Here is a 26,304-nt window from a genome sequence, read left to right on the forward strand (position 1 = left end):
AACCGTAAGGAGGTCTTTAATTTAAACTTTGTAAGTGGTTTATAGAATATCTTTGTAAAATGTGAAGATTTTTGGGGTGAATGTAATATTCCCATCATTTACAAAAAAAGTCTAAAAAAGAAAAAAAATGGATTGGGTAACTGCATGAAGGAATAAGATAAAGACTTCCCCCTCCTCTTTTTTTATTTGAAGCTCTGAGCTTTATTTCTAATAACTTTTGCAAGAACATTTTTTTTTGTTAGCATGCTTTTATATTGGATTTAAACGTAATATTAAGAAAGCAGCATTTTGCAGCAAAGAGGCACCTTTGCCATGAAGCTATACTTTTCTAACTGTATGAATGGTTAAGGGCAGGTCTACACTTAAAACACTGAAGCAACGCAGCTGTACTGCTGTAGCACTTCAGTGAAGATGATACTACGCGGACAGGAAAGCTTCTCTCGTGTAGTTAATCCACCTCTGCGAGAGGCAGTAGCTATGTTGACAGAAGAAGCTGGGCATTAGGTTGGTATAACTCAGGGGTTCTCAAACTGGGAGTTGGGACCCTTCAGGGGGTTGTGAGGTTATTACATGGGGGTTGCGAGCTGTCAGCCTTCAACCCAAACCCTGCTTTGCCTCCAGCATTTATAATGGTGTTAAACATATTAAGAAGTGTTTTTAATTTATAAAGGGGGTCACACTCAGAGGCTTGCTATGTGAAAGGGGTCACCAGTACAAAAGTTTGAGAATCACTGATATAACTGCATTGCTGATCCCACTCACCCTTATCTTAGGAAACATACCTCCCCCCCACATGGTTATCTGATGAAACAACCCAAAGTCTGCCCCCCTAATCTCCTTATCTCACTCTTTTTCCCCCTCAATTTAAAACAGTCATTCTTTTGCTAACATACAGTTTTTAATTATTTCAAACTATGAAAAGTGTAACATGAAAATACAGCATTGGTCATTTCCATAATAAAAAGACCTAATTTAGAAATAGAGGTTTAGTGAAAAAAAATATTTAAGATACTTTATCCTCTCCCTTTTAAAAACAGTTTTAGCTTCCATTGAAAGTACCAAACAAAAACTGTTCTATTGGTAAAAAATGCCAGGGTATAATATAAAAAGCCTTAATATAGGGGTCTTCCAATAAAATGCTATTTAAAACACAGGGGGAAATTTCACTATAGAATAATTAGGGGTTCTCAAATTTCATTGCACCGTGACCCCCTTCTGACAACAAAAATTACCACAGGACCCCAGAAGGGGGGACCAAAACCTGAGCCCACCCAAGCCCCGGCACCCTGAGGGGAGAAGGGGGAACAAAGCCAAAGCCCCATCTCACCAAGCCCAAGTCTTCAGCCCCGGGCAGGGGGCCTGTAACTTGAGCCCTACCACCAGGGGCTTAAGCCCTCGGACTTGAGCTTTGGCCCAGGCCACAGCAAGTCGCCAGCCCTGGCAACCCCATTAAAATGGGGCCGCGACCTACTTTATTTGCACAACAACATAATAAACAGTATTAAAATAATCAGGGTTTTGCATATATAAAGGGCTTCTGGCTTACGAGAGCTTGAATTTTGGTTTTTTTTAAAATATCTATTTTAAAGTTTGTTTTTAAAAATATATATACATGGCTTAAATGGGGTTAAACATAGTTGCCATTACTACGAATAGGTATCTTTGTATAATATAAAGGCTGTGAATTTAGTGTACTGCTTTTGTAGAGATAAGAAAGTTTCTTCCCTCCCCTCCTCCCCCTTCCTCCCCCCCTTTTTTTTTTTTAAACTTTGGTTTTGTCTTACTTAAAATTAAATTACAATGAAAATTAGTAAAAAGATGGGCTATGCATTTACATTAATGCCCTGTCTCTATCTCTGTCTCTGACACTTTAATATAGGCTTTTGTTTTAAACTGGAATGCAAAACGTTTTATTCATTTACTTTGGCATTTACTTACTTCATCAAATGTTAGCCAACAAGATGCACAACAGCAACAAGAAAGATCGCAAGAAACCACTTTTAAAAAGGGCAAAGTTAGCTTTACAAGAATCCCTGAAGCATCTATGGTGTCCAGGGGAAGCAAGAGTGGGGGTAAGCAGCAAACACACCAAAGATGGGATAACAACCCTGATTCTAAACAACCCCACGCATCCAGAGCCTTCATTACACATAAGCCTGTAGAGACCAGGCCATCTGTACACTTCACAGGATCAAATGTGTGGGGTTGCTTTATTGATGAACATCTTTATACTTGCAAAACGACAGACAAGTCTGGATATGCTAAAACATGTTTGGGGCATGTCTGGACTTTTTCCCATTTACAAAGTACACCACCATGTGGTCATTTTCTGGTAAATCATTTATATACAATTTTAAAATATGATCAAAAGATAAACCCTTACTACATTTCTTTAAACAAAATATATAATGATATCCATAAGTAAGAGCAAGGGGGTCTTGTAGCTGTCTTTGGTTTAAAAAAAAAAAAAAGAAAGATTTAGGAAAAAAGTTACTATCCGGGGAAAATCCACAGGAGTCAAAGAACTGTCCTGGCCCATGATTTGGTAAATAGAGGGTTAGCCAGTATTCCCTGGGTAAATTGTGGGGAGTTGTGTTTACAAGTCCCAGGGGTCTTCTGGTCACAGAACTCTTTGGAGGCAGGTCACTCAGGAAAAAAAAAAAATCTAAAAAAGCAGCATCCTTTGATTTAAAAAAAAGTGCTAACTGCATGTTGTTTACAATCACATAGAATCAAACGGAACATTCCTTCTGTGATTAACCTTGGGTATGTCATCAAAAACCTCATACACTATGATGTTGACTGTAGAGGGCAACGCCATAGAAAAACAAATCTCTGCTCTTCAGTTTCCAGTTTTAATCAGAGAATAATGATCGGTGCATTCCTGGTCAGGTTGAAGGTATACAGCATGGGCAAAGTCACCACAATGAGCACTCGGTCTTTTACATATTTCCCAGGTGCCTGCATGAGCTGCATGTACTCCTTCACACAGTTTCCATTCTCAAAATCAGGTTGTAGAGGGTTAGGCGGCACCTGCTTGCCATCCACTTATAAGGCCAAAAAATTAATGTCATAATGTTTAAAGTTGAAAGGGTTTTCAGCATAAGTGCCACTGATGGCATTGTTATCTATAAAACTAATAACTGTCCCAAAAAGAGGTTTTCTTGGTTACAGACATGACTACCAGCTGGAATACTAAATACATTCATGCCCATTCTGTCCACAGGGTACCTAGCACTGGCATTAGAGCCTCTACACAGCCCAAACAGACCCCTGGGGTAACTTTCACCCTGTGACAGGTTCAGTTACAGTGATCCCCTTGGGACGCTCACCTGATGTGCTGAAATTACTTCTGAGTCCATTTTCCCTGCCAGCTTGGGACTTCCAGAACCCTGCCTTGTTGAGCCAGACACACTAGTCTGCTGCAACACAGTCCCAGGGTCCGTGCCACGCCCCTAAAGCTGCAGACTTAAGTGACAACAGCTCTGCAGGTTACCTGACTCCAGCACCCAGATACCCAGCTCCTAATGGGATCCAAACCCCAAATAAATCTGTTTTAGTCTGTATAAAGCGTATACAGGGTAAATTCATAAACTGTTCGCTCTCTATAACACTGATAGAGAGATATGCACAGTTGTTTGCTCCCCCAGGTATTAATCAGTTATTCTGGATTCATTAACAAACAAAAGTGATTGTATTAAGTATAAAATGTAGGATTTAAGAGGTTTCAAGTAATAACAGACAGAACAAAGTATGTCACCAAGCAAAATAAAGCAAACCACACAGATCTAAGCCTAATACATTAAGAAACTGATTACAGATAATATCTCACCCTCAGAGATGTTCCAATAAGCTTCTTTCACAGACTAGACTCCTTCCTAGTCTGGCCCCAATCCTTCCCCTTGTTCAGTCCTTGTTAGTTCCAGCAGACATCTCAGGTGGTAAGCACGGGTTTTCTCATGACTGGCAGGCCCTTTTGTCCTGCCCCACCCCGTTTTATAGCTTTGGCATAAGGTGGGAATCTTTTGTCTCTGAGTCCCCACCCCTCCTTCTAAATGGAAAAGAACCAGATTTAAGATGGATTTCATTATCAAGTGACATGGTCATCTGTGAGACCCCAGCCTCCATTCTTCCTGGGCTGCCTACATACAAACAGGAAGGTTTGCAAGTAAACAGAGCCATTTACAGTTCATTGATTCTGAAGCACCCTTAATGGCTTCCACTTAATATGTTTACATCAGTAATATAAGTTTATATCTTATTCTCCTAACTTCAGAAATAATACATGCAAACAAATAGGATGAACACACTCTGTAGATTATGAGCTTTGTAATGATACCTTACAGAGACCTTTTGCATAAAGTGTATTCCAGTTACATCATACTGTATTCATTCATAATCATATTTTCATAAAGCATATGGAGTGCAATGTCACACACATTTTACAGAAAGGGATGCTGAAATAATATGCACTTTGTAGCTCTGATTGGCATTCCCACTCATGAGGCAAAAAGAATCATTGCTATGCGCAAGTTTAATTTTAGTCCACGTATTCAGCAGCAATTTTTCTTGAAAAAAACAAAATCGCTCTGTAGAGGCCTCAAAAAATCCAACTTCCTGATGTGGGCCGTTATTTCGGCCCTGTGCATAAACCCCATTACCCACACCATCCAAACTGGTGCTCTGATGGGCTGTCGCTGTGTCTTTCTGAAACCTTTCTGTGGAAAATTGTGTAGCAAGGGTATCGAGGCTGTACTTCAGAATCAATTCTATAAAGGCTCTGTAAGGGTAACAATTGTTACTCTGGCTGATAAGATGGTCACCTAAACGGGCATCCAACTGGTTAAAAAGGTTGCGATAAAGTAGTTTGTTAGGGCTACCATGGCATCTTCGTCAATGTCTGACCCGTCTTCTTTCACAAAGTTGCAGCACGTGTACAGCACTGTGTTGTGGAGGTCTAAATAATGATTCCTGTGTCCCAAAATAAAAAATTCTAGAGAGGCATTCACCACTAAAGCAGCCAAAGGTGGCATCTTTACATAAAAGCTATTCTTGATGTTGGCTTGAGCGGGGGCTATCTGAAATGGATCCAATTCTGATTTGGCACATTTTTCAGAACCATAATGAATGAAAGCCATTTTGTATTTTAAAAATATATTGTTTTTACCACCGGCAATGCTCCGCTTCCTCTTCTGAAGCATCTTCTGACAGCTTTTTTTTCCTCCCAAGGGCCCGGGGGCCTGTAAATTGATGGTGTGATACTGCTTTTTCTCATCACCACTAGACAGACCTTCCTGTTGCATGCGCATGTCTACTTTGTTCATAATGGCACTAGACATATGGTTCACTGTATCTGTGATTATAATTTAAACTGCTGTTTTCATGTGAGGCTTAATTATTTCTAAACCCCTTCTCAAAATCAGTGTTTTTCTAAAAAGACTACAGAATATCTATCAAAACCTGCCCCATGCATGATGGGTAATCCTAGATATTCCTAGTAAGGCATAACCAATTTAGGCCTTGTAGTAGTTCCTACACAAAGAGGGATCCCCCCAATTTTTTTTACAGTCAACATCCTTCAACTGGCTTGGGGCACAAATGCAATTTAACAATCACCTTCCCAAAATGAAATGAAACTTTTTTACTGTTTCAACTATTTATTTCAATAGCGATGGTACTGATGTGTTGCTTACTCATAGGGGCATAATGCAGTATGTCATATGTGATAGTAATAAATTCTTTGTTGCTGCAACAGTGGCATATAGTGGTCTCCCAATAACTGATGTTCCACTATATCCATGTGCATGTATAAAGTGTTAAAGCCCCCTGTAACGTCTGCAGGGTGTGGGACTATCTTACATTTCTCATTCGGTATAGCTCCCAATATTGCTCCCAATTCCCCCCATACAAAAAAAGTAGTTTTCATTGTCTGCTTTTGCTTTTAACTGAATCCTTCTGGTCACTGCATTTTAAACGATGTTGACCTCAGGCATCTTGGGACCGCTGTTCATGGTTTCACTGATGTTCTCTACTGAATGCTTGAAGCATAATCCACTTCTATGTAGTATCATCACCTTTTTTTCAATGCTATCACGAATGGTAAATCATGAGAGATTGTGCTCCATGAGTGACAATCAATTTCTGATAAAGCAACATCCCAATTACCAATCAAATTTAAAGGCTTGGCTAACTGTATTGTAAAGTTGGAACTAGTATTTTGAGGAAAAGTCCCTGAAGATGCATTGTGAGATAAAGTGACATAAAACCCTCCTTCAGCCATTTTTGCCCTTATTGGAGTTCTTGAACTTGAGACGCTTTAATCCAACTGTTAAATATTTCAGGCTGCCTTTTCCATTTCACCAGAAAATACTTGTTTCTCACCCATCCTTTCTTCATTAGAATTTCTTCTATTCTGCAAACACGGTCCTGGTTACTTCTTGTAATTCTTCAGTGTAAAAAGATCCCACAACTTCCTCTTCTCTGTAATCTTTAATGTGTACACTGGTCTCTGCCCTTGTTCTAAAACAGACATGATACATATTCTTTGATAAAGATTTGCAGATATCTCTTTTCAAAAGCTCCTTTTGATTTAGACACCTTTACATGATCTCCTTTCTTAAAAAGCGCTCACATTGCCTTTATTTTAAAACTGTCCCCATAAACAGTTTTCCACATACTCAGTGAGTTAGCGTGGGAAACATCACTTGGTCATTCTCTGATAGTCTGTGATAACTTCAGTTGTAACAGTATGTGAAGGCCTGCAGCATGTCAATGCATCAACAGGTGCTATGGGTGGTAAAATACTGACATCTTTGATTTTAAAGTCCTGTTAAACTTCAACAAGCCCTGGCTTGACTTCATTATTTGTAACAAAATGGTGTACACATTGTTGTTTTAACAAAATCTTTAAAGCTTTGTTTAAAAACTCTTTTCCTCAATCTGTCTGTAATTTTTTAGGCACCCAACTTTAAACACCTAAAAATAGCTTTAAACACCTTTGCCACCTCTTTTCCAATCTTATTCTTTAGGAATATCACCCAGGCGTATTTAGACAAAATGTCTATCACCGTTAAAACATATTTACAAACATCACTGTGGTTTGAGTTGGGGTCATGCTGACATCCAGATCAGGCACAACCATTTTATTTCTTTTAAATGTAATTCTTGCCGGTTTGTGCAAAGTGTAAGCATCTTGATCTATAAGCCAAGCTACAACTCGTTTTCTACTCAGAATTTTACTATGTTTTATTAGCAGCCTCATAGAAGGGGGTACAACCCCAAAACTCCCAACCTCCCTAAGAAAGTAATACATTTTCTTTAGCAATCCCACTATTTCTGACCCAAAACTTGAAGACATATCAGAAAAAACAAATTTGGGTTGGTTTGTTTTTATATAATATAGAGCAATCCACCATATTTTACATTAATACTTAAAAGCAGAGTAATATGTGAAGCAACTATACATATATTTGTATTTTACATTTGTTTCTGACTGTGGGCCATGTACAACTTAATCAATATTCAGTTTCAATTTTTTTACCCTTTAAGATGAGGTTTTGTCATGTAAAAAGTTTTATAATCTATTTTACAAACCCTCTGACACACCATCTGGCCAATTTTTGCTGGCACCTTATTTCCAATGCCTATCAGCAGTGACAACGGATATGGTGGCTCTTCTACCCCCCTTTATCATTTTGACAACTTCAGTTATAGTTCAGAGGTCAAGTGATTAAGCCCTTTCAGTTTGTAGCTTTCGCTCATAATTATACTTAGGATCTGTGCCACATTCAGTTCCGAAGAAATGCATCCAATCTGGTGAAATGTTTCCAAGCATCCCCAAAGTACACAATTGTGGCAGCACTGACTGGTTTAATCTATCACACAAGTTTCACAGTTATCTAAATGCTGTTCTTTCAAGCAAAGGTAAAGGGTTTTTACTACAACGGCCCTAACAACAGTCTTTACAGCTCTGTTGGTCAACCACCTTATAGTAGAACCTCAGAGTTACGAACACGAGAGTTACAAACTGACCAGTCAACCACACAGCTCATTTGGAAGTGAAAGTATGCAATCAGGCAGCAGCAGAAATCAGGGGAGCACCCCTCTCACCAAAAAAGCAAATACAGTTCAGTACTGTGTTAAGCGTAAACTACTAAAAATAAAGAGAAAGCAGTATATTTCTTTTGCATAGTAATGTTTCAAAGCTGTATTAAGTCAATGTTCATTTATAAACTTTTGAAAGAACAACCACAAAGTTTTGTTCTGAGTTATGAACATTTCAGAGTTCCGAACAACCTCCATTCCCAAGGTGTTCATAACTCTGAGGTTCTACTGTACTTTTTACAGTATTTTTGTTTTAATCTTGCTTCATGCAAAAGCAGCATGTGCATATCAGGTTTATCCTTCCCGAAGGCTGGTTCTCTTTATCCTCTTCATCCTGAAGATATCTGTCAAAAGCAAAGAAAAAAGTAAAGGTTTAAATCCTTCATTGTGGTAGTTTAAAAATTAAAAAGGCAAAATATTCACACATGCTACCTCAATCATACTCTCATCTGTTTCTGAATCATCATCATCATCATCCCCGTTAGTCGCATTGTCAGGAACCGAGTTTCTCTCCGTGTCATCTGTCTTTGCTCCATTATTAAAAAACAAATGGTTAGGTTTTAAACCTTGTATTTCTACCTCATTTTCTTTTAAAATGCTCTAAGCTGTCTTACCTTGTCATGGGCTTCTGGATTAGATAGTTCTGAAGCTGATGACCACTTGCTACACACTTGGGTTGTGATCCTGTATGGTCCTGGCTTGGTTATCTGTCAAAAAAAAACAAAAAACAAACCCCTCATTTCAAAAGTGTGATTGTAATAATTTTTTTCAGAATCTGTAAAAACATTCAGCTACTTTTACCATAACAATGTCGCCATCTGCCCATGATTCATCAGTTACTGCCTGACTCTCAGCCTCACTAGCCTCTGACAATTCCACAGCCGCTCCGTCCACGTATATAAGAATTTTCTTCCTCTCCTGCCTATAAAAAAATATAAATATTTAACCTCTTATAATTTTTCAACAATTTGTTATAAAATAATACAGACCCTTCTTACCTCTGCCCTTGAGTCTGCCGGCTCCATAACAGGCAACAAATCTCTCTGTGCCCTGTCCTTTACATCTTTTCCCTCATTTGCAACGGGTGACAACTCCATAAAGTCTCCCTGGTTCTTCAGTTCAAATTCTGTATGGAACATGGGGTTCGGTATTGGTGATTCCTCTTTAGCAAAATAAGTGTAAACAGGTTGTCTCTTCTGAACACATGCAAAGGCAATTCTAGCTTCTTGGTGTCTGTAGGCATCTTGTAAAAGAACATGATTGCTATCTATAAGTTCCCAATTTAAAACCCCTTGCAAAAAAGCATGGTTTTATACACACTGGTCAGACAATCATTGACTAGAGTTTTTCAGACTAATCCAGAGGTTCTCAAACTGTGGTCCGTGGACCACCAGTAGTCCGCAAACTTCATTCAGGCAGTCTGTGGATAGTTCCCTCTAAGGTGAGCACCTGGGGGGCCGCACACCTAATTAGTGGAGCCGCGCAGGCATCCTGGAGAAGATGCACATGTAAGGTGAGGTGGTGCCCTTGGGGGGAATAGGAGGTAGGTGGAAGGGAGCAGTGGAGTGAGAAGAGGGGGTGAGGGGAATTTGGGATGTACAAGGCTGCGGCGGCCAGAGAAAGACTTTCTCCAGCTCCAAGGCTGCGACTGCTGATGAGAGATGGCCCTCCTTCCCAAACTCAGCTCTGTGGCTGCTGTGGTGGGGGAGAGACCCCCCTCCTTTCCAGCCCCAGGTCGGGGGCTGCCACAGCAAGAGAGAGAGGACACATCCATCGCATTAGAAAGTAAAACTACTGATATGAAAACATGAGTTGTGCGCTTTTATTTGTAGAACAAAAAAAGTTTATTATTATTAAGCTTTTTTTTTAATATTTACAATAGTTATCTTTACACTAGTTAGCTAAAGGTACAAACAACATTTGGAAAGATCCCTAAGTGGTCCGCCAAGACCCTCGGCAATTTTCAAGTGGTCCGCAGGAAAAAAAAGTTTGAGAACCACTGAATCAATCCATTCCACGAAAGGTTATTTCTAAATGGCCCATCAAAACAGCTGTATTTTTTTAAATGGACCAACCCTTGATAACCATGCCTCAGTGGTCATGTGGGACATTATGATTAGTTCAGGGAGATGCATTAGATGATGCATTTCAGAGTAGCAACCGTGTTAGTCTGTATTCGCAAAAAGAAAAGGAATACTTGTGGCACCTTAGAGACTAACAAATTTATTTGAGCATAAGCTTTCGTGAATGCATCCGATGAAGTGAGCTGTAGCTCACGAAAGCTTATGCTCAAATAAATTTGTTAGTCTCTAAGGTGCCAGAAGTACTCCTTTTCTTTATTAGATGATGCAGTTATAGAACAGCTTCTGATTGGCTCAGCCAAGAGGTGTGATTTACCCCAAGCTAGCTGACCCTGGAATTGTTGGCATTTCACTAAAGGCAGTCACAGGGTTAAGGTAGTTTTCTCTTCTCTCTGCCATGTGATCAGTAACAGGCTTTCTTGCTGCTTTAAAACTCTCTCTCTCTCTCTCTCTCTCTCTCTCTCTCTCTCTCTCTCTTTGTTCTCTTTCTGTAACAGGCTAAGAGGCTTTTGCTTTTCTTGGCGGTTCTCTCAGTTTGTGTCTTGTTCATGTACTCTAAAAATACATGTACTATTCTTTATTTCAAAAGATATACAATTATTTTTCAGACTTTATTTCAAAATAACCTAAATGCATAAAGAAAATTTTTTTCTAAAAACTAATATTTAATATTTTTGTCACACTATCTGTATTTGCTTATGACTGAGTGCCAACCTTAGGACAGACTGTCAAGAAGCAGAGCAGAGACCCCAAACTGGTTGTATGTTCTATATCAGATATCACCAACCCAGTAACAAGTGTGAACTCCTAAATCACTATAAAGTCTTACCATGGAGTCACAGACAGTCCCCTGGGGCATTCCAGTCTATTTTGCCACTCAGACAGGCTGGACTATATGATAGATGTCAGTGCTTAATTTGTAACGAAAGAGGTGCTGGAGCTCAAATAATTGTTTTTACATTCATAACTGATGCAGCAAGCCCAGATATGCCGAGGTTATGAACTGCCAAGCCTAGAGGTGCCAGGGTTTAGCCCTGGTTTAAATTAAGCATTAATAGATGGTCACTTTACACAAAAGATCACAAAATAGTCAGGTTACTTCCAGTCCTAGAAGACAAGTTACTTACCCCAGGTCAATTTGTACCTTATATCTCACACCAAAGACAACGCTTGTAGCCAACCCTATAGTAAATATCTAAGGATTTATTAACTAAGAAAAGAAATGAACGAGTTATTACAAAGTTAAAGCGAGCACACAAATATACACAAATGAGTTACAGTCTCTGGTTTCAAAAGCTGACAGAATTGTAGTAATCTGTCAGCTCTGAATGTTTTATAGGGCTAACCCAGGTTAACCCTAGGAATCTTTGCTTCTGTTTTGTAGCTCTGGTCCTGTGAGAGTCCAAGCAGCAAAAGATGAAAAAATTTCTTGTCAGCTATTTTTATTTCTTTTTTCCAGAATTCAAGCTGATGGGACAAGCCCTTTTGCACATAGCCTCTTCATGGGTTTAATGGGGCAATTAACCAACTCTTTGTATTCTGATGTCCCACAATGACCCATTTAGTTTTGATAGGCCTTCTTGATGGGCAGGAGATGGTTCCTCCTGACTCAGTTCAGAGCAAATATGTTTTACAGATACAAAGCAAAAACTTAAATATTACCTTATAGCATGTGATAAAGATATTATAAGTGAGGTTAATGCAGGCAGCAACTTACAAGAATTTTCTAAAGTCTAAACACCAAACACATTGTTATAAGTCCAATACCCATCGTAACCATACTAGTACATAAGTGAAGCAGACTAGTTTCCAGTGATTAATTTGTCAGTGCTCGCCTGAGGCCTAAAGCCATAGCAAGAGCAGGCAGTCCTGGTCGGCCAGCGTCACAAACTTTATTTCAAAAAATGAATAAAGATTATTTTTTCTCTAAAGAGTTTTGTTGACATGTTTGTGTTTTAAAACTTATTCCTTTAGTGCAGATTTAAAAAACTCTTTTCCGACATTTTTCCTTTACCACTTTGTGATAATCCACTTTATTTTGTAAATTATCTAAAAACCTATCAAATTATTTTTCTCTAAAAGCGTGTAAAAAACCGTATTTTCTTCTACCTTGGTATGTAAAAACCCGCACATACAAATCACCCTAAGTTCCCCATAAATATTTTTTCAAAATGGCCAACCACACCAAAAACGTGCAGGTCCAAATAGGAGACATGGGGTGGGACATAAACCAGAAGCAGGGGAAGGGAGAAGAAACCGGACAAAATTATATGGTGAAGAATGCTATAAAGTTTTTAACTACTTTAACATCTTTATCAATGACCTGACAAAAACATAAAATCATCACTGACAAAGTTTGCCATTGACCCAAAAATTGAGAAAGTGGAATCTTTGTGGACAATCACTCTACGGGCTGAAAGCTTTCCTTCAGCAGAACCGATAATTCTGCCTTGTAGTGATACCATGAAAAAGACAAACAATTATGATTTAAGTATTTTAGTGTTGTAGACTGCAATTAGATTAAACTGATGCTTTTAAAATGACACATTAGATGTTTTCATTTTTGACCCTTCTGGTGTCACTTTTAACCACTCCCAAATACTCTAATTATCCATATACATTATGGGTTTGCTTGAATTAGTGAGAACTAGTATTCAGCTGCCAAAACTACAGCAATTGAGCCCACTTTCATTAAGACTCACATTTGATCATGAACAATGCCACAGCAGAAGTTAAACTGTACCTGGGAACAATTAATATGATTGTCGTTTGTCTCCATATTCAGGCTTTCATAAGGTTCAAAATCATCAGAGTACTCCAGAGGAGGTGAAATGCAGAGTCTAGAGCCAGTTTCCGTTTTAATCAGCACAGGTGTCTATAAAAACAAACAAACAAATCACATCTTTCTTCTGTTATTAGCACACTAAGTATGTAGTTATCACATGCTCCGTACAATGCTATATCCATGCATATTAGATATAAACTTTCAAATGTAACTGGAAAAACATTCCTTCCCCAAGTTTAAAGGAATACCATTAACTTAAAAATACTCTCCCATGTGAAATTTTATCTACTATTGTTACTAGTATTAGCAATGGCTGCATTTGCACTATAGAGCTGAATCAATCGGATTGCACCAATGTAAGTAGCAATGGTGCAGTGTCTCCACATTAGCCATCCTGCTCACAATGCATTGGTTAAAAGTGTGAACCTGATCCTTGGATGTGTAAGTAAGGGAATATCAAATAAGAACAGGGTGGTAACATTACTTCTGTATTGTCAATAGGGAGCCTATTATTGGATACTCTGTCCAGTTCTGGTGTGAACACTTCAAAGAGGATGTTGAAAAAATTAGAGAGGGTGCGGAAAAGAGTCCCAAGGTATGAATCGAGATTGGGAAATCATGCTTTATAGTGACAAACTTAAAATGTTCAATCTATTTAGTTCACCCACGAGAAGGTTAAGTGGTGACTTGATCATGGTCCACAAGTACCTACAAAGGGGAGGAGGAAAGAAATTTTTGATAGCAGAGGGCTCTATAATTTAGCAGACAAGAAAGATAAGATGATCCAATGGCTGCAAGTTAAAGCTAGACAAATTCAGATTAGAAATAAAGTACAAATGCTTAACAGTGAGGGTAATTAACCATTAAAGCAGTTATGCAGGGATGCAGTGGATTCCCTATCATGTGAAGTTCAGTGAACTCCTATCTTCGCTTTATTTTTAAATACCATTTGACATCACAAGAGAAAAGCAGCTTCCCGAAAAGAAAGTAATGGAACAGATTGCTAGAAACCTGCTAGATGACATTTATCTAATTTATAACAAGTTACTTAAGATCATTAAATATCAAAGTCACTTAAATAGAAAAATAGTGTAATATGTTGGAATAGCTCAGTGCTTTGCACAATTCACATGTATAAAATTATCAGCACAAATAGGATTTAAACTATGTTCTATACAGTCCTCAACTTTATTACACACTATAAACTTCAAATGCATAAGGAAATTTTATAGTCTGAACCCAGGAATGACTAATGATGTTAGGGCTACTTGTACTTAAAGTTAAGCATGTGCTTAAGTGCTTTGTTGGTCAAAGTCTAAAACTCATTACTTTTAGAGGCAAATTCCTCCCAGCCTTTCCATAGTTACCGGGGAAAAGCCGAGTACAGAAGCTACATTCAGTGTCCAAACTGTGCGTCATATAACTGTGCTCCATTAGGATTCTCTGTCAAATTGCAAGAAGCCACCCAAACAGCTCTATGTAGATGTATTCCAGCTGTCTCCAAAGGAGGAAACTAAATTAATACGGGACTTCAGACTATAAAGTTGATATAAAGTTCCCATATGGTGATGGGACTGATATAATGCTTAGTCTAGATCAGAGGTTCTCAATCTTTTTGGGCTCAGGACCCATTTGTAAATGTTTATGACCTGTTGTGACCCAGTAAATAGTCCAGGGGCAGAGTAGCTGCGGTGGTTTCCGTTGGATCCTACCCAGCACTAACTCCACAGTGGTGGCTTCTGTGCTGTGGGGCTGTTTGGGCTTGGCTCTTCACTCTAGGTGTTGCAACCTCTGGGGTTTCAGCACCACTCAGGTCTGGCCCTCCCCCTAACTGGACCAAATTTGTGAGCGAAGTTGTGACCTGACTTATGGGGTTGCAATGTCACTCTCTCAAATTTGGCCTATCCAGGCTCCTGTCATCACCTGGGCCAAACTTGAGTGGTGCTAGGACCCCAGAGGTTGCAGTGCCTGGAACAGGGAGACGAGCCCAGCCACCCCCTTGGGATGGGAGCTGCCACGTGACCCTTTGAAACATTCTGGTGACCCAATTTTCCCCAGGGTGAGAAACCCTGGTCTAGGCTGCTCAGCTATCTTATCAGACATTTTAGAGGAAAAGACTGTCAGGTTTTTAGATCAGAGAAACTACTGTATGGAAAAATATGCTAAAGGTGTCCCTGTACCTATTGACAGTGACTGTGTCAAAATAATAATAAAAAAAATAAATAATTTTAAAAAATTATGGGCCAAATGTGCAAAGTGTGATGAACAGATACAAGGTCTGGTAGTAAGAAAGAAACAGTTTAGAAATGCATACTGCTGGATGACAAGGATGATATGTATAATAAAAAAAAACCCATACAGGTAACTCCCTAGGGAGATGGTTAGTTGTAGCCTCTCACAAGATAATAGATTACTAGCAATATTTTATAATTTCAATATAATACAGTACTGAACATTTTGCTGAAAGTATAAACCTAATAAGGAAAAAGTTTGTTTTTTAAAAAATGTCTAGCAAGCTGCTCTCTGTGGTTGGATTTAATTTCGTTCAAGTAATGTTTCTTACACGGGATCTGATCCTGTTCCCACTAGTGCTAAAACTCCCAGGAATTTCAATGAAACAGCTGCATGTACTATATTTTGAAGAAGTATAGTACAAAATTGATACATCAAAAATGAAGACTGAAGAAATTTGTTAAGGCAAGTCACTGCTTGAGCGAGACGTGCAAGTTATCAAGTTTATATTTATATGAATGATTGAAATAACTGATTTCAATTGTCTTGCTTAGAATCAGTCCAGGCTGGGACTGTAAAATTTACAAATTTGATTAATTCTATAGCCTGTTCATACAGGAGGTCAGACTACATGAGCACAATGCTCCCTTCTGACCTTAAAATCTGTGAAAATAAGCAGAATAAGTCACTGAAGGAAGATAATATAGCAGGCACACAAACGTTACGTTCATTCTTCCACAAACTGGTTCCTGCAGCAATATGTTCTTTCTGCTCTTGGTCTAATCAATAGTCCCTTTTTCTGCTGTTCCCCCCTTCCCCACACCCCAATAACCTGAGGTGGAAATCACGTTCCCTCTTCTTTCCATAGAGATCCTACTAAAAATATTAGCAGTCTGGGACATACACACTTCCTCCTAACCATGACATAGCTACTACTGCAACTGGTGTCAAACTTATACTTCCAGAGAAATCTTGTAAAATGTCATAGCTCAAGACATCTTACTGCACACACAGCCTACTGAATTCTGATAAACTGATCACCTGCGAGATTTTTTTTAAAATATTTTATAATATAATAATAATATAATATATTTTAAAAAAATTTTTCCCCGTGGAGTAAACAAGTGCGGGGCTGATGACCACTGTCCTCTCATGGGGAAGCAATATCCACTACCAGTACATGCTGCTCTTTTTCTTTAAAATCAGTAATGTAAGAATTCCCTACTGACTACTGCTCAGACTAGAGGAACTGCACAGTGTGTTTCCCTGTGTAACACTGCAGAACTAAGGCTGTAGTTAGGGTCAGGAAAGGGCCTCCCAACAAACTTGTTGCTGCCCCAATACAGTACACCAAGGATGCATTCTTCCTTGCCACGCCATACCTGACGCCATCCTTTACGTTGGATTTTGCTTGGTGCAGTCTGCGTGCTGCGTCCTTGCAGTTCAATTTCTTTTACTTGGACTGCCGTACCAGAATCTGAAACAGGAATTAGGAACAATCTAATTGATAACACATATCCTCTTTGGAGTTCTTTCAGAAAGTTTATAAGGCTCCCCAGGTCTGAGACATTTTTTTTTATTCCAATGTCACACAAAAAGTTAAACACAAGTGTGATGCTCCCTGGGGGTACCCAGGTTTGTAAGAAACCTCGCTTCCACCTGCCCTTAGCATGAATGAACAGTGTTTGTGCCTGCCCAGGATCAGTGCCCTGATGTCACTGGCTACTGGCAACACTAGCAACTACCTCCATAGGCTCCACTCTCTCTTTACAGGTTAGTGACAGGCACATACCAACCCAAGAATCCTTCAAGTATCCACTGTAGTCTTCACTCCCTGCCCAATTGGACACTCACAGAATTACCAGGCCCACTGATCCCAAAGGAACAGTATACCACTGCTTACTAGTTCACCTTGAAACACAGCTTTGCTTAGAGCACACCACTTAGATTTGTTTATAGGAAAAGTATGTATACATTTATTGAACAAAAGGTAGAGATTCATACAACAGCACAGAGAAATTGTGGAAACAAAGCGTTACAAAACTGGGTCTTTTTAGGTCCCTCAGCCTGACATCAATTCTGGGCAAGATAGTGAAGTGGCTAATATGGGACTCGATTAATAAAGAAAAATGTCAATCAACATAGATCCTGTCAAACTAACTTGATTTTTGTTATGAGCTTACAAGTTTGGTTATAAAGGTAATAGAGTAATGGCCTCCACCTTCTGGGAGTACATATTAACACCCTCTGGGGGGAGAATGTAACTCAAAAATTCTGTAGAGGACTGATCAAAAGTACATTTTTCCAACTTTTCAAACAGGCCATGCTTTTGTAGCCTTTCCAGGATGGAATGAACATGGTGACAATGCTCCTCAAGACTGACATACTTGTGTTTTCAGCCATCAGGATAGATGACTACATACTGATCCAGGATGTCTCTAAATATGTGTCATTCACAAAGTGTTGAGAAATGTTGCAGGACCATTGGTCAACCTGAATGGCATTACTAAATAGTTGAAGTGCTTATAGCAGGTTCAAAATGTGGTCTTCCATTCGTCCCCTGACCTGATGCGCATTAAGTTGAAGACTTTGGCAGACTGCACACGATCTACTAATTCTGAGATTAAGGGCACAGGATACCTGTTTCAGACCTTTACATGGTTTAGAGCCCACCAATCTACGCAAAAGTGTAGCATTTTGTCCTTTTTCTTGACAAAAAAGACTGTAGCCCTTGCTGGTGAGGTGGAGTGCTGGATTAAGCCCTTGGCCAGGTTTTCAAGGATGTATTCATGAAGGGCTGCCAGTTCAAGCTCAGACATTTATCAGTCCATAAGCAATCTTCACTCCGGGTTGCATCTATAGGGCAGTAGTAGTTCATGAATCAAATAAACTGGCTCTTCATAGGTGGACTATGTCTCCTGTTCTATTGTAGCCCTAAAGAAGTGGTGAGATAAGATTGTATTTCGCCTTCTGTTCTTTAATATAAATAACTGAATATTATTTTAATGGAGTCTACACTTTTTAGTGAGATCTCAAGAAATATTCTGGATTTTAACTAATGCTATCTGCATGGTCTCCTTTGTAAGTCTAAGCAAACTAACCTAAGATATTTAAAGCAACAAACAATAAAACAACTTTAAGCAATTGCTTGATATTTTAAAATTGTCCCTTTCAGACCAAACCAATCAACAGCAGGGAAAACATCCTTAAAAGTGCCTTTAAAACAAGTGTATCCTTATTCCTTGAAGCAGGGGTGGCTAACCTGAGCCTGAGAAGGAGCCAGAATTTACCAATGTACATTGCCAAAAAGCCACAGTAATATGTCAGCAGCCCCCCATCAGCTCCCGCCCTCAAGCCCACAGCGCCTCCCACCTGCCGCAATCAGCTGTTTCGCATGCACAGGAGGCTCTGTGGGGGAGGGGGAGGAGCAAGGGCATGGCAGGCTCGGGGGAAGGGGCAGGGGCCTTAGGGGAAGAGGTGGAGTGGGGGCAGAGCCTGGGGCAGAGCAGGGGGTTGAGCAGCAAGCTGCCGCCGACCCTCCCCCCAGCACATTAGAAAGTTAGCATCTGTAGCTCCAGCCCTGGAGTCAGCGCTTATGAAAGAGCCGTATATTAACCTCTGAAGAGCTGCATGCGGCTCCGGAGCCACAGGTTGGCCACCCCTGCCTTGGAGGAAAACTGGAAGTATAATAAATGTGGTAGAGATACTAAAGAACTGAATATTGAAGATCATAAGTAAATATAAGAAGAAATCTTGGTGATTTGTATCGTTACATGGTAGAACAGCTGAGCCTCAACCCTAGTCTATGACAATAGCTTGCAAGACTATCTTTTGTATGCAGTTACTGCCTAAAACATTGGTTGTATCTACAGTTTTACTGAACTGCTGATTGTATAGGATATAGTTCTGGGTGAATTAATAAACTGTTGACTGGTTAAGAATAACCAAATGTCCTGATTTTAGAAATATTGTCCCAGGTAAACATTGACCTGAGAAGAACCTAGCATTAAAATTACTAAGCTAAAGCTCCCTGGACTCAGTAAAAAGAGGGTAACCTAATTACATTTCATTCTGATATTGGCGATAACACTTATCAAATTGGCAAATCTAGTTTGTTAGATTTCAGTTTTAATGTCCAAATGGCATCTCAGCAAACTCATAAAATCGACCCTCATTGATACTTATACCTTTATCAACCAAACTTGTAATCTCCTCAAAGAATGAAATTAGGCTTATTTGACAAGATCTATTTTGATCAAACCATGTTGACTGTCATTAATTATATTCCTATCCTTCAAATACTCATTGACTTAATCCCATATCAGCTTTTCCATTATTTAGCCCTGGATTGCTGTCAGGCTACTCATCTTGCTTGCCCTTTTAAAAAATATTGACACAACATTAGTATTCTTCCAGTCTCCTGGAATTTCCCCATCATTACAAGATTTGTTAAAAAAGAACCTCAGTGACCAGATATTTCCTTGGACAACCCTAAGTGGTGAATGGAGGGTCCAGTGGCTGGCAATGGGGGTGGGTGTGCAATGTTGATGTTGGGGCGAAGATGCAGCAAGTGGGGCTGGTTGCTCCCCCTTCTGGTCCGTCAGCACAGCCCTCGCTGCATGCCAGCTCCCAGCCAGCAGGGCCCTGCCCCCATTCCATTTCTGGCCAGCACTGGCTGCAAGCTGCAGTGGCTGGTGAGTGCAGGAAGGCTCCAGGCAGCGGTTTGTTATGTGTTGCCTCTGCTGCCCACCCATTGGCCCTTTATGTGCTCCCCCTCTCACTGTCCTCTCCCTGCTTTGCCCCTTCTCCCCTCCCACCCCACAGCCCTGCTGCTCTTCCATATCCCTCCCAGCAGGTTGCGTCCTGCTCCCAGTGCTGTGCGGAGAACCAGCCCCTGGTTGGAACACTCAGATCACTAACAGCCTGGCCGGCAGGCTCCTTCCTTCGCCCACTGCCTCTGACTTGGCTGGTGCCCCGGGAAAACCCAAGACCTTCCAGCCCGGGGTGCTGGCCAGGAGGAGCCACGCCCTGCACGTACCAAAGTCCCGCACATCCCTGACATGGGGAAGCCTCTCTGCCCTTCAGCTAAGCTCTGGAGTCGGGGGAAGTGATTTCCAGCCTGTTCACGCCCTGAATCTGTGAGCTCCACAGAAGCCCCCAGGACAAGGCCTTAGCACCCTCTTCACACCCTCCACTAGCCTGGGTCCTGTCCCCAGGCAGCGCAGGACCGCTCTGTCCCCTAGGCACCCTCCCTGCTGAGCCACCTCTCTGCCCTTGTTCGCTGAAGCCCCTGCAGTCAAGTTCCCTGGGCCCTGGTGCACAATGCATCCTTTGGGCTTAACTCCTTCCTGCCCATGCTGTAGCCGGAGACAGGAGGTGGTTGGGTTAATGTCGGTGACCAACAGCAGCTTGGAGGTGTTAGCTGTCTTTCGACACAGTGCGGACAGGAAGAGGCAAGCTGCTTTCAGACACATAGGAGCGGGGTGGGGGAGAAGAGATGAGCTCTGCAAAGACACAGGGCAGATTATCCCTTCCCCCTCTCTTTCTCCCCTGCAGCCGGAAGCAGATCCCATCCCTTCCTTCCCACACAGTGCCAAAAGGCTGCTGCTGGCCACATTCTGGTGTGAACCCTGGCAGAAATGGGGAGCAGGGGCATGTGACCCATGTGTTGCCTCAGGAAGACGTAGTCAGGTACGAGGAGAGGCTGGTCTGTCCCAGGAGCCCAGCCAGGCATGGAGGGCGGAGAATGTCAGGCAGGGAGGGTCAGGTCGGTTGGTCATCCCGCCCTGCGTGAGAGAGGTGTACAGGAGTGTCTGTGTGTGTTACCTCTTCCCGTGTGTGGGGGGGAGGGTAAGGGTGTGTGTGTGTGTGTGTGTGTGTGTGTGTGTGTGTGTGTGTGTGTGTGTGTGTCACCCCTCCCTGTGTGAGCCCTAAAGCCTTAAAGATAAGAAGGTAAATAAAAAGAATCCAGCTATGCAGGATTTCTTTTTAACAGGGTCTCAGTCAACTTGATGTTAATTTGAACATTTGGACTGTATAGTTCTGATTGATTACCGTTGAATTCGCTTGAATACGAGTAATGTTACCAGATGTTCGCTATTACTAATGGACTGCAAAGTATTTAATCATCCTTAAGTGATGTGAGTGCACCATCCTACTTCTTTTCAAATATAGAACAGAAATATTTATTGAACACTTCTGCCTTTTTCCCTCTCATACATACATACATACACAAACACACAAGTGTGCCATACCTCGATCTGAACTGACCAATACTTGAATGATTAGGGTATAAGGACAATAGTTACTAATGGATATGGCCTACCTCTAGAAGAGAGATTGTAGAAGGTTTGAGGCCTATGAATTAAGACTGGCATACCTGCTTTACAGTAAAAAGAAAAGGAGTACTTGTGGCACCTTAGAGACTAACAAATGTATTAGAGCATAAGCTTTCGTGAGCTACAGCTCACTTCTTTGGATGCATTTGGTGGAAAAAACAGAGGAGAGATTTATATATACACACAGAAAACATGAAACAATGGGTTTATCATACACACTGTAAGGAGAGTGATCACTTAAGATAAGCCATCACCAGCAGCGGGGGAGGGGGGAAGGAGAAAAACCTTTCATGGTGACAAGCAAGGTAGGCTAATTCCAGCAGTTAACAAGAATATCAGAGGAACGGTGGGGGGGGGGGGGAGGAGAAATACCATGGGGAAATAGTTTTACTTTGTGTAATGACTCATCCATTCCCAGTCTCTATTCAAGCCTAAGTTAATTGTATCCAGTTTGCAAATTAATTCCAATTCAGCAGTCTCTCGTTGGAGTCTGTTTTTGAAGCTTTTTTGTTGAAGTATAGGCACTCTTAGGTCTGTGATCGAGTGACCAGAGAGATTGAAGTGTTCTCCAACTGGTTTTTGAATGTTATAATTCTTGACGTCTGATTTGTGTCCATTCATTCTTTTACGTAGAGACTGTCCAGTTTGGCCAATGTACATGGCAGAGGGGCATTGCTGGCACATGATGGCATATATCACATTGGTAGATGCGCAGGTGAACGAGCCTCTGATAGTGTGGCTGATGTGATTAGGCCCTATGATGGTATCCCCTGAACAGATATGTGGACAGAGTTGGCAACGGGCTTTGTTGCAAGGATAGGTTCCTGGGTTAGTGGTTCTGTTGTGTGGTGTGTGGTTGCTGGTGAGTATTTGCTTCAGATTGGGGGGCTGGCTGTAAGCAAGGACTGGTCTGTCTCCCAAGATCTGTGAGAGTGATGGGTCGTCCTTCAGGATAGGTTGTAGATCCTTGATGATGCGTTGGAGAGGTTTTAGTTGGGGGCTGAAGGTGATGGCTAGTGGCGTTCTGTTGTTTTCTTTGTTGGGCCTGTCCTGTAGTAGGTGACTTCTGGGTACTCTTCTGGCTCTGTCAATCTGTTTCTTCACTTCAGCAGGTGGGTATTGTAGTTGTAGGAATGCATGATAGAGATCTTGTAGGTGTTTGTCTCTGTCTGAGGGGTTGGAGCAAATGCGGTTATATCGTAGCGCTTGGCTGTAGACAATGGATCGAGTGGTATGATCTGGATGAAAGCTAGAGGCATGTAGGTAGGAATAGCGGTCAGTAGGTTTCCGATATAGGGTGGTGTTTATGTGACCATCGCTTATTAGCACCGTAGTGTCCAGGAAGTGGATCTCTTGTGTGGACTGGTCCAGGCTGAGGTTGATGGTGGGATGGAAATTGTTGAAATCATGGTGGAATTCCTCAAGAGCTTCTTTTCCATGGGTCCAGATGATGAAGATGTCATCAATGTAGCGCAAGTAGAGTAGGGGCATTAAGGGACGAGAGCTGAGGAAGCGTTGTTCTAAGTCAGCCATAAAAATGTTGGCATACTGTGGGGCCATGCGGGTACCCATCGCAGTGCCGCTGATTTGAAGGTATACATTGTCACCAAATGTGAAATAGTTATGGGTCAGGACAAAGTCACAAAGTTCAGCCTCCAGGTTTGCTGTGACATTATTGGGGATACTGTTCCTGACAGCTTGTAGTCCATCTTTGTGTGGAATGTTGGTGTAGAGGGCTTCTACATCCATAGTGGCTAGGATGGTGTTTTTAGGAAGATCACCAATGGACTATAGTTTCCTCAGGAAGTCAGTGGTGTCTCGAAGATAGCTGGGAGTGCTGGTAACAAAGGGCCTGAGGAGGGAATCTGAAGCAAATACTCACCAGCAACCACACAACAGAACCACTAACCCAGGAACCTATCCTTGCAACAAAGCCCGTTGCCAACTCTGTCCACATATCTATTCAGGGGATACCATCATAGGGCCTAATCACATCAGCCACACTATCAGAGGCTCGTTCACCTGCGCATCTACCAATGTGATATATGCCATCATGTGCCAGCAATGCCCCTCTGCCATGTACATTGGCCAAACTGGACAGTCTCTATGTAAAAGAATGAATGGACACAAAGACGTCAAGAATTATAACATTCAAAAACCAGTTGGAGAACACTTCAATCTCTCTGGTCACTCGATCACAGACCTAAGAGTGGCTATACTTCAACAAAAAAGCTTCAAAAACAGACTCCAACGAGAGACTGCTGAATTGGAATTAATTTGCAAACTGGATACAATTAACTTAGGCTTGAATAGAGACTGGGAATGGAGAGTCATTACACAAAGTAAAATTATTTCCCCATGGTATTTCTCCTCCCCACCCCACCCCCCACCGTTCCTCTGATATTCTTGTTAACTGCTGGAATTAGCCTACCTTCCTTGTCACCATGAAAGGTTTTTCTCCTTTCCTCCCCCCCCCCCCCCCCCCCGCTGCTGGTGATGGCTTATCTTAAGTGATCACTCTTCTTGCAGCGTGTATGATAAACCCATTGTTTCATGTTCTCTGTGTGTATATATAAATCTCTCCTCTGTTTTTTCCACCAAATGCATCCGATGAAGTGAGCTGTAGCTCATGAAAGCTTATGCTCTAATAAATTTGTTAGTCTCTAAGGTGCCACAAGTACTCCTTTTCTTTTTGCGAATACAGACTAACACGGCTGCTACTCTGAAACCTGCTTTACAGTGAAACCCTTAAAGAGCTCAATTTATTTATAGCTTATCAAATAGAAAGTTAAGAGGTAACTTGGTACATAAAAAGATCTGATAGTAGAGGGCTTTGTATTTAGCAGACAAAGGCATAATGATATCCAATGGATGGAAACTGAATTTAGACAAATTCATAGGAGGGTAAAAATGAGAAAAAAGCAATATTTGGTTTCAACACCTAGCAAACTAGAGCCCCAACTGTGTTAAATAACTTCAGCCTGGTTACGAATATGTTTAAGATCCAGTTTACATTAAATACTGGATCTGTCTGGGGCTCCACTGAGTTATAATCAGGCTTCCTGTTGGATTGTCTCTATAGTGTAGTATAGAAGTGGTGTCATGGAGCCTCATTTTCACCACATTCAGCTGGTACTGTTTTACCACCCTTACTCCCTCACAGCTCACCTTCCTTAAAATCCAGTAGCCATGACAATAGCTTATTAGTCTAATAAGCAAAGGTTTTAAATGGTGACTCTAGTAAGATATTGAGTAACTATTATTTTTAACTCACCATTTATCCTTGCAGTCTGCAACCCACATCTAAAGAATTCTTGAAAACTTGGTTTTCTGCGACAATTTCTTGACTCTGAATTAGCTCCATTTAGATACAGAGAAAATCCTTGTTCTAAATGCTCTAGTTTGATTTGCATGGGGTCCTTTCTTTTCAAATGTCTCAATATCCTAAAATAGAAAGGACAGTAATTAATATGATCTTCAGTGAAATATCTATGAATTAACAATAGATATATACTGCTAGGTTGTGGAGCAAAAGAACATATTCACAATCTGAATCATAAAAGCTTTCAAGGTATAACCGCCCGGAGCTATTCTATTTGTACAGTTCTTTTATAGTTACAGACATTGTGACACCTATATTAAGGCTGCCCAAGCATTTCCATTCTAACAGATCATTTTTAGCTCCTTATACTTTTCTCAAAATTTTATATTTTTAGCTGAAATTTAGAACATTTGCACTCAACTCAGGAAGCAAATTATTTCTGAAACTTTCACTCAAAATCTTTATTAAATGGTTGAGCTGTTCTCAAGAATAAACAAAAAAAGTCACAATTTTCTGCTACTAATTTTTGTGACTTTAAAAATAAAAAACTTTAGTAGTTCTGATAGAGATAATGGAAAGCTAACATTTGGTGGAGAAATCATCCCAAGTTCCATGAGTTTTTTTCCAGCAGTCCAGTCAATATCAGTTTGGATTCAGCAAAAGTTGAGAGTTCAGTAAAAACATGTTGCATGTGCATTTATTTTTATATACAATAAAACTAATTGACAGTTCTCCACTGGCAGTGTGTACTGTATTACACAGTATTGCAACCCTGAAAGCTCAGAAATCATGAGTCAGACCTTCCTGCCCTCCCACCGAAATCATGTTGTTGTCCCAAACATGAGTTTTTGTTCTGTCTTCTGATATTTGAACTCCTCCTGCCCACCTCAATGTGAGTGCACAATACTTACAGTCTTGCCAACGCTTGCACATTTATAGTGAATAAGGCAATTTTGTCCCCTGCTGAAGGCCCTCTTGCTAAAGAGCCCAACTGAGATCAGGGCCTGTAACGGGGAATACAAAACCCATACTGAGCTTAGAAAGGAGAGGAGTGTGACGCTCTCCTGGTGTTATCTGGACTGGTGATCTGCTAGGTCACTCCAACCCTTGGCTCTGGGAGCCAGCCTTACCCTGCTCCACTGTGAGAACCCCCACTCCTGGGCTATTCTTGCACAGCCTCTAGCATGTAAGCTGCTCCCAGCTACACAAGTGAGCACTTTTGGCCAGCCACTGTTTGAATTGTGCAACTGAATGACACTAGCCAATATCTCCAGTCCCAGACACAACCCTAGGAACCTCCATCTTGCAGTGTCCAGTTATGCCCACTGGATGTTGCAAGCTTGTATGAGTTCGTCAATTTAACAAAGAAATTGATATGTACCAGGCTTGTTATCCCCAGGGGAGTCTGACACTCTTCAAACCAAACGCACTGCTTCAGGCAGA

The 26,304-nt window shown here is 40.9% G+C and overlaps 1 protein-coding gene and 1 long non-coding RNA gene across 18 annotated transcripts in view; both read right to left on the reverse strand.

Moving 5' to 3' along the window:
• The window catches only part of LOC119863013 (katanin interacting protein), a 166,660-nt gene that overhangs the window by 122,418 nt on the left and 17,938 nt on the right, over positions 1 to 26,304 (reverse strand). For 13 of the 16 annotated variants that reach the window (XR_006274744.1, XM_038420691.2, XM_038420689.2 and 10 more), the window contains 3 exons: positions 24,814 to 24,983; positions 16,584 to 16,678; positions 12,928 to 13,059 (listed from right to left, as the gene is read on the reverse strand). Coding sequence is in view for 15 of the 16 variants with exons in the window: in XM_038420691.2 (XP_038276619.1) it covers positions 12,928 to 13,059; positions 16,584 to 16,678; positions 24,814 to 24,983 (397 nt within the window). In the remaining variant the exon portion in view is untranslated. Of the gene's footprint in view, positions 1 to 12,927; positions 13,060 to 16,583; positions 16,679 to 17,841; positions 18,088 to 24,813; positions 24,984 to 25,772; positions 25,866 to 26,304 lie in introns of those variants that run through there. The other 3 variants (XM_043493806.1, XM_043493809.1, XM_043493808.1) reach the window with 3 other exon arrangements.
• On the reverse strand, positions 8,355 to 9,807 carry LOC122456086. 2 transcript variants are annotated; one of them, XR_006274747.1, is made up of 5 exons: positions 9,102 to 9,804; positions 8,905 to 9,025; positions 8,718 to 8,810; positions 8,547 to 8,633; positions 8,355 to 8,447 (listed from the first exon to the last, which is right to left on the reverse strand). It is a non-coding gene; the product is annotated as an uncharacterized LOC122456086 (long non-coding RNA). The 2 variants fall into 2 exon arrangements; XR_006274748.1 differs by having other exon boundaries at positions 8,905 to 9,807.

This window comes from Dermochelys coriacea, chromosome 10 (assembly GCF_009764565.3).
Source record: "Dermochelys coriacea isolate rDerCor1 chromosome 10, rDerCor1.pri.v4, whole genome shotgun sequence".
Lineage (NCBI taxonomy): Eukaryota > Metazoa > Chordata > Testudines > Dermochelyidae > Dermochelys > Dermochelys coriacea.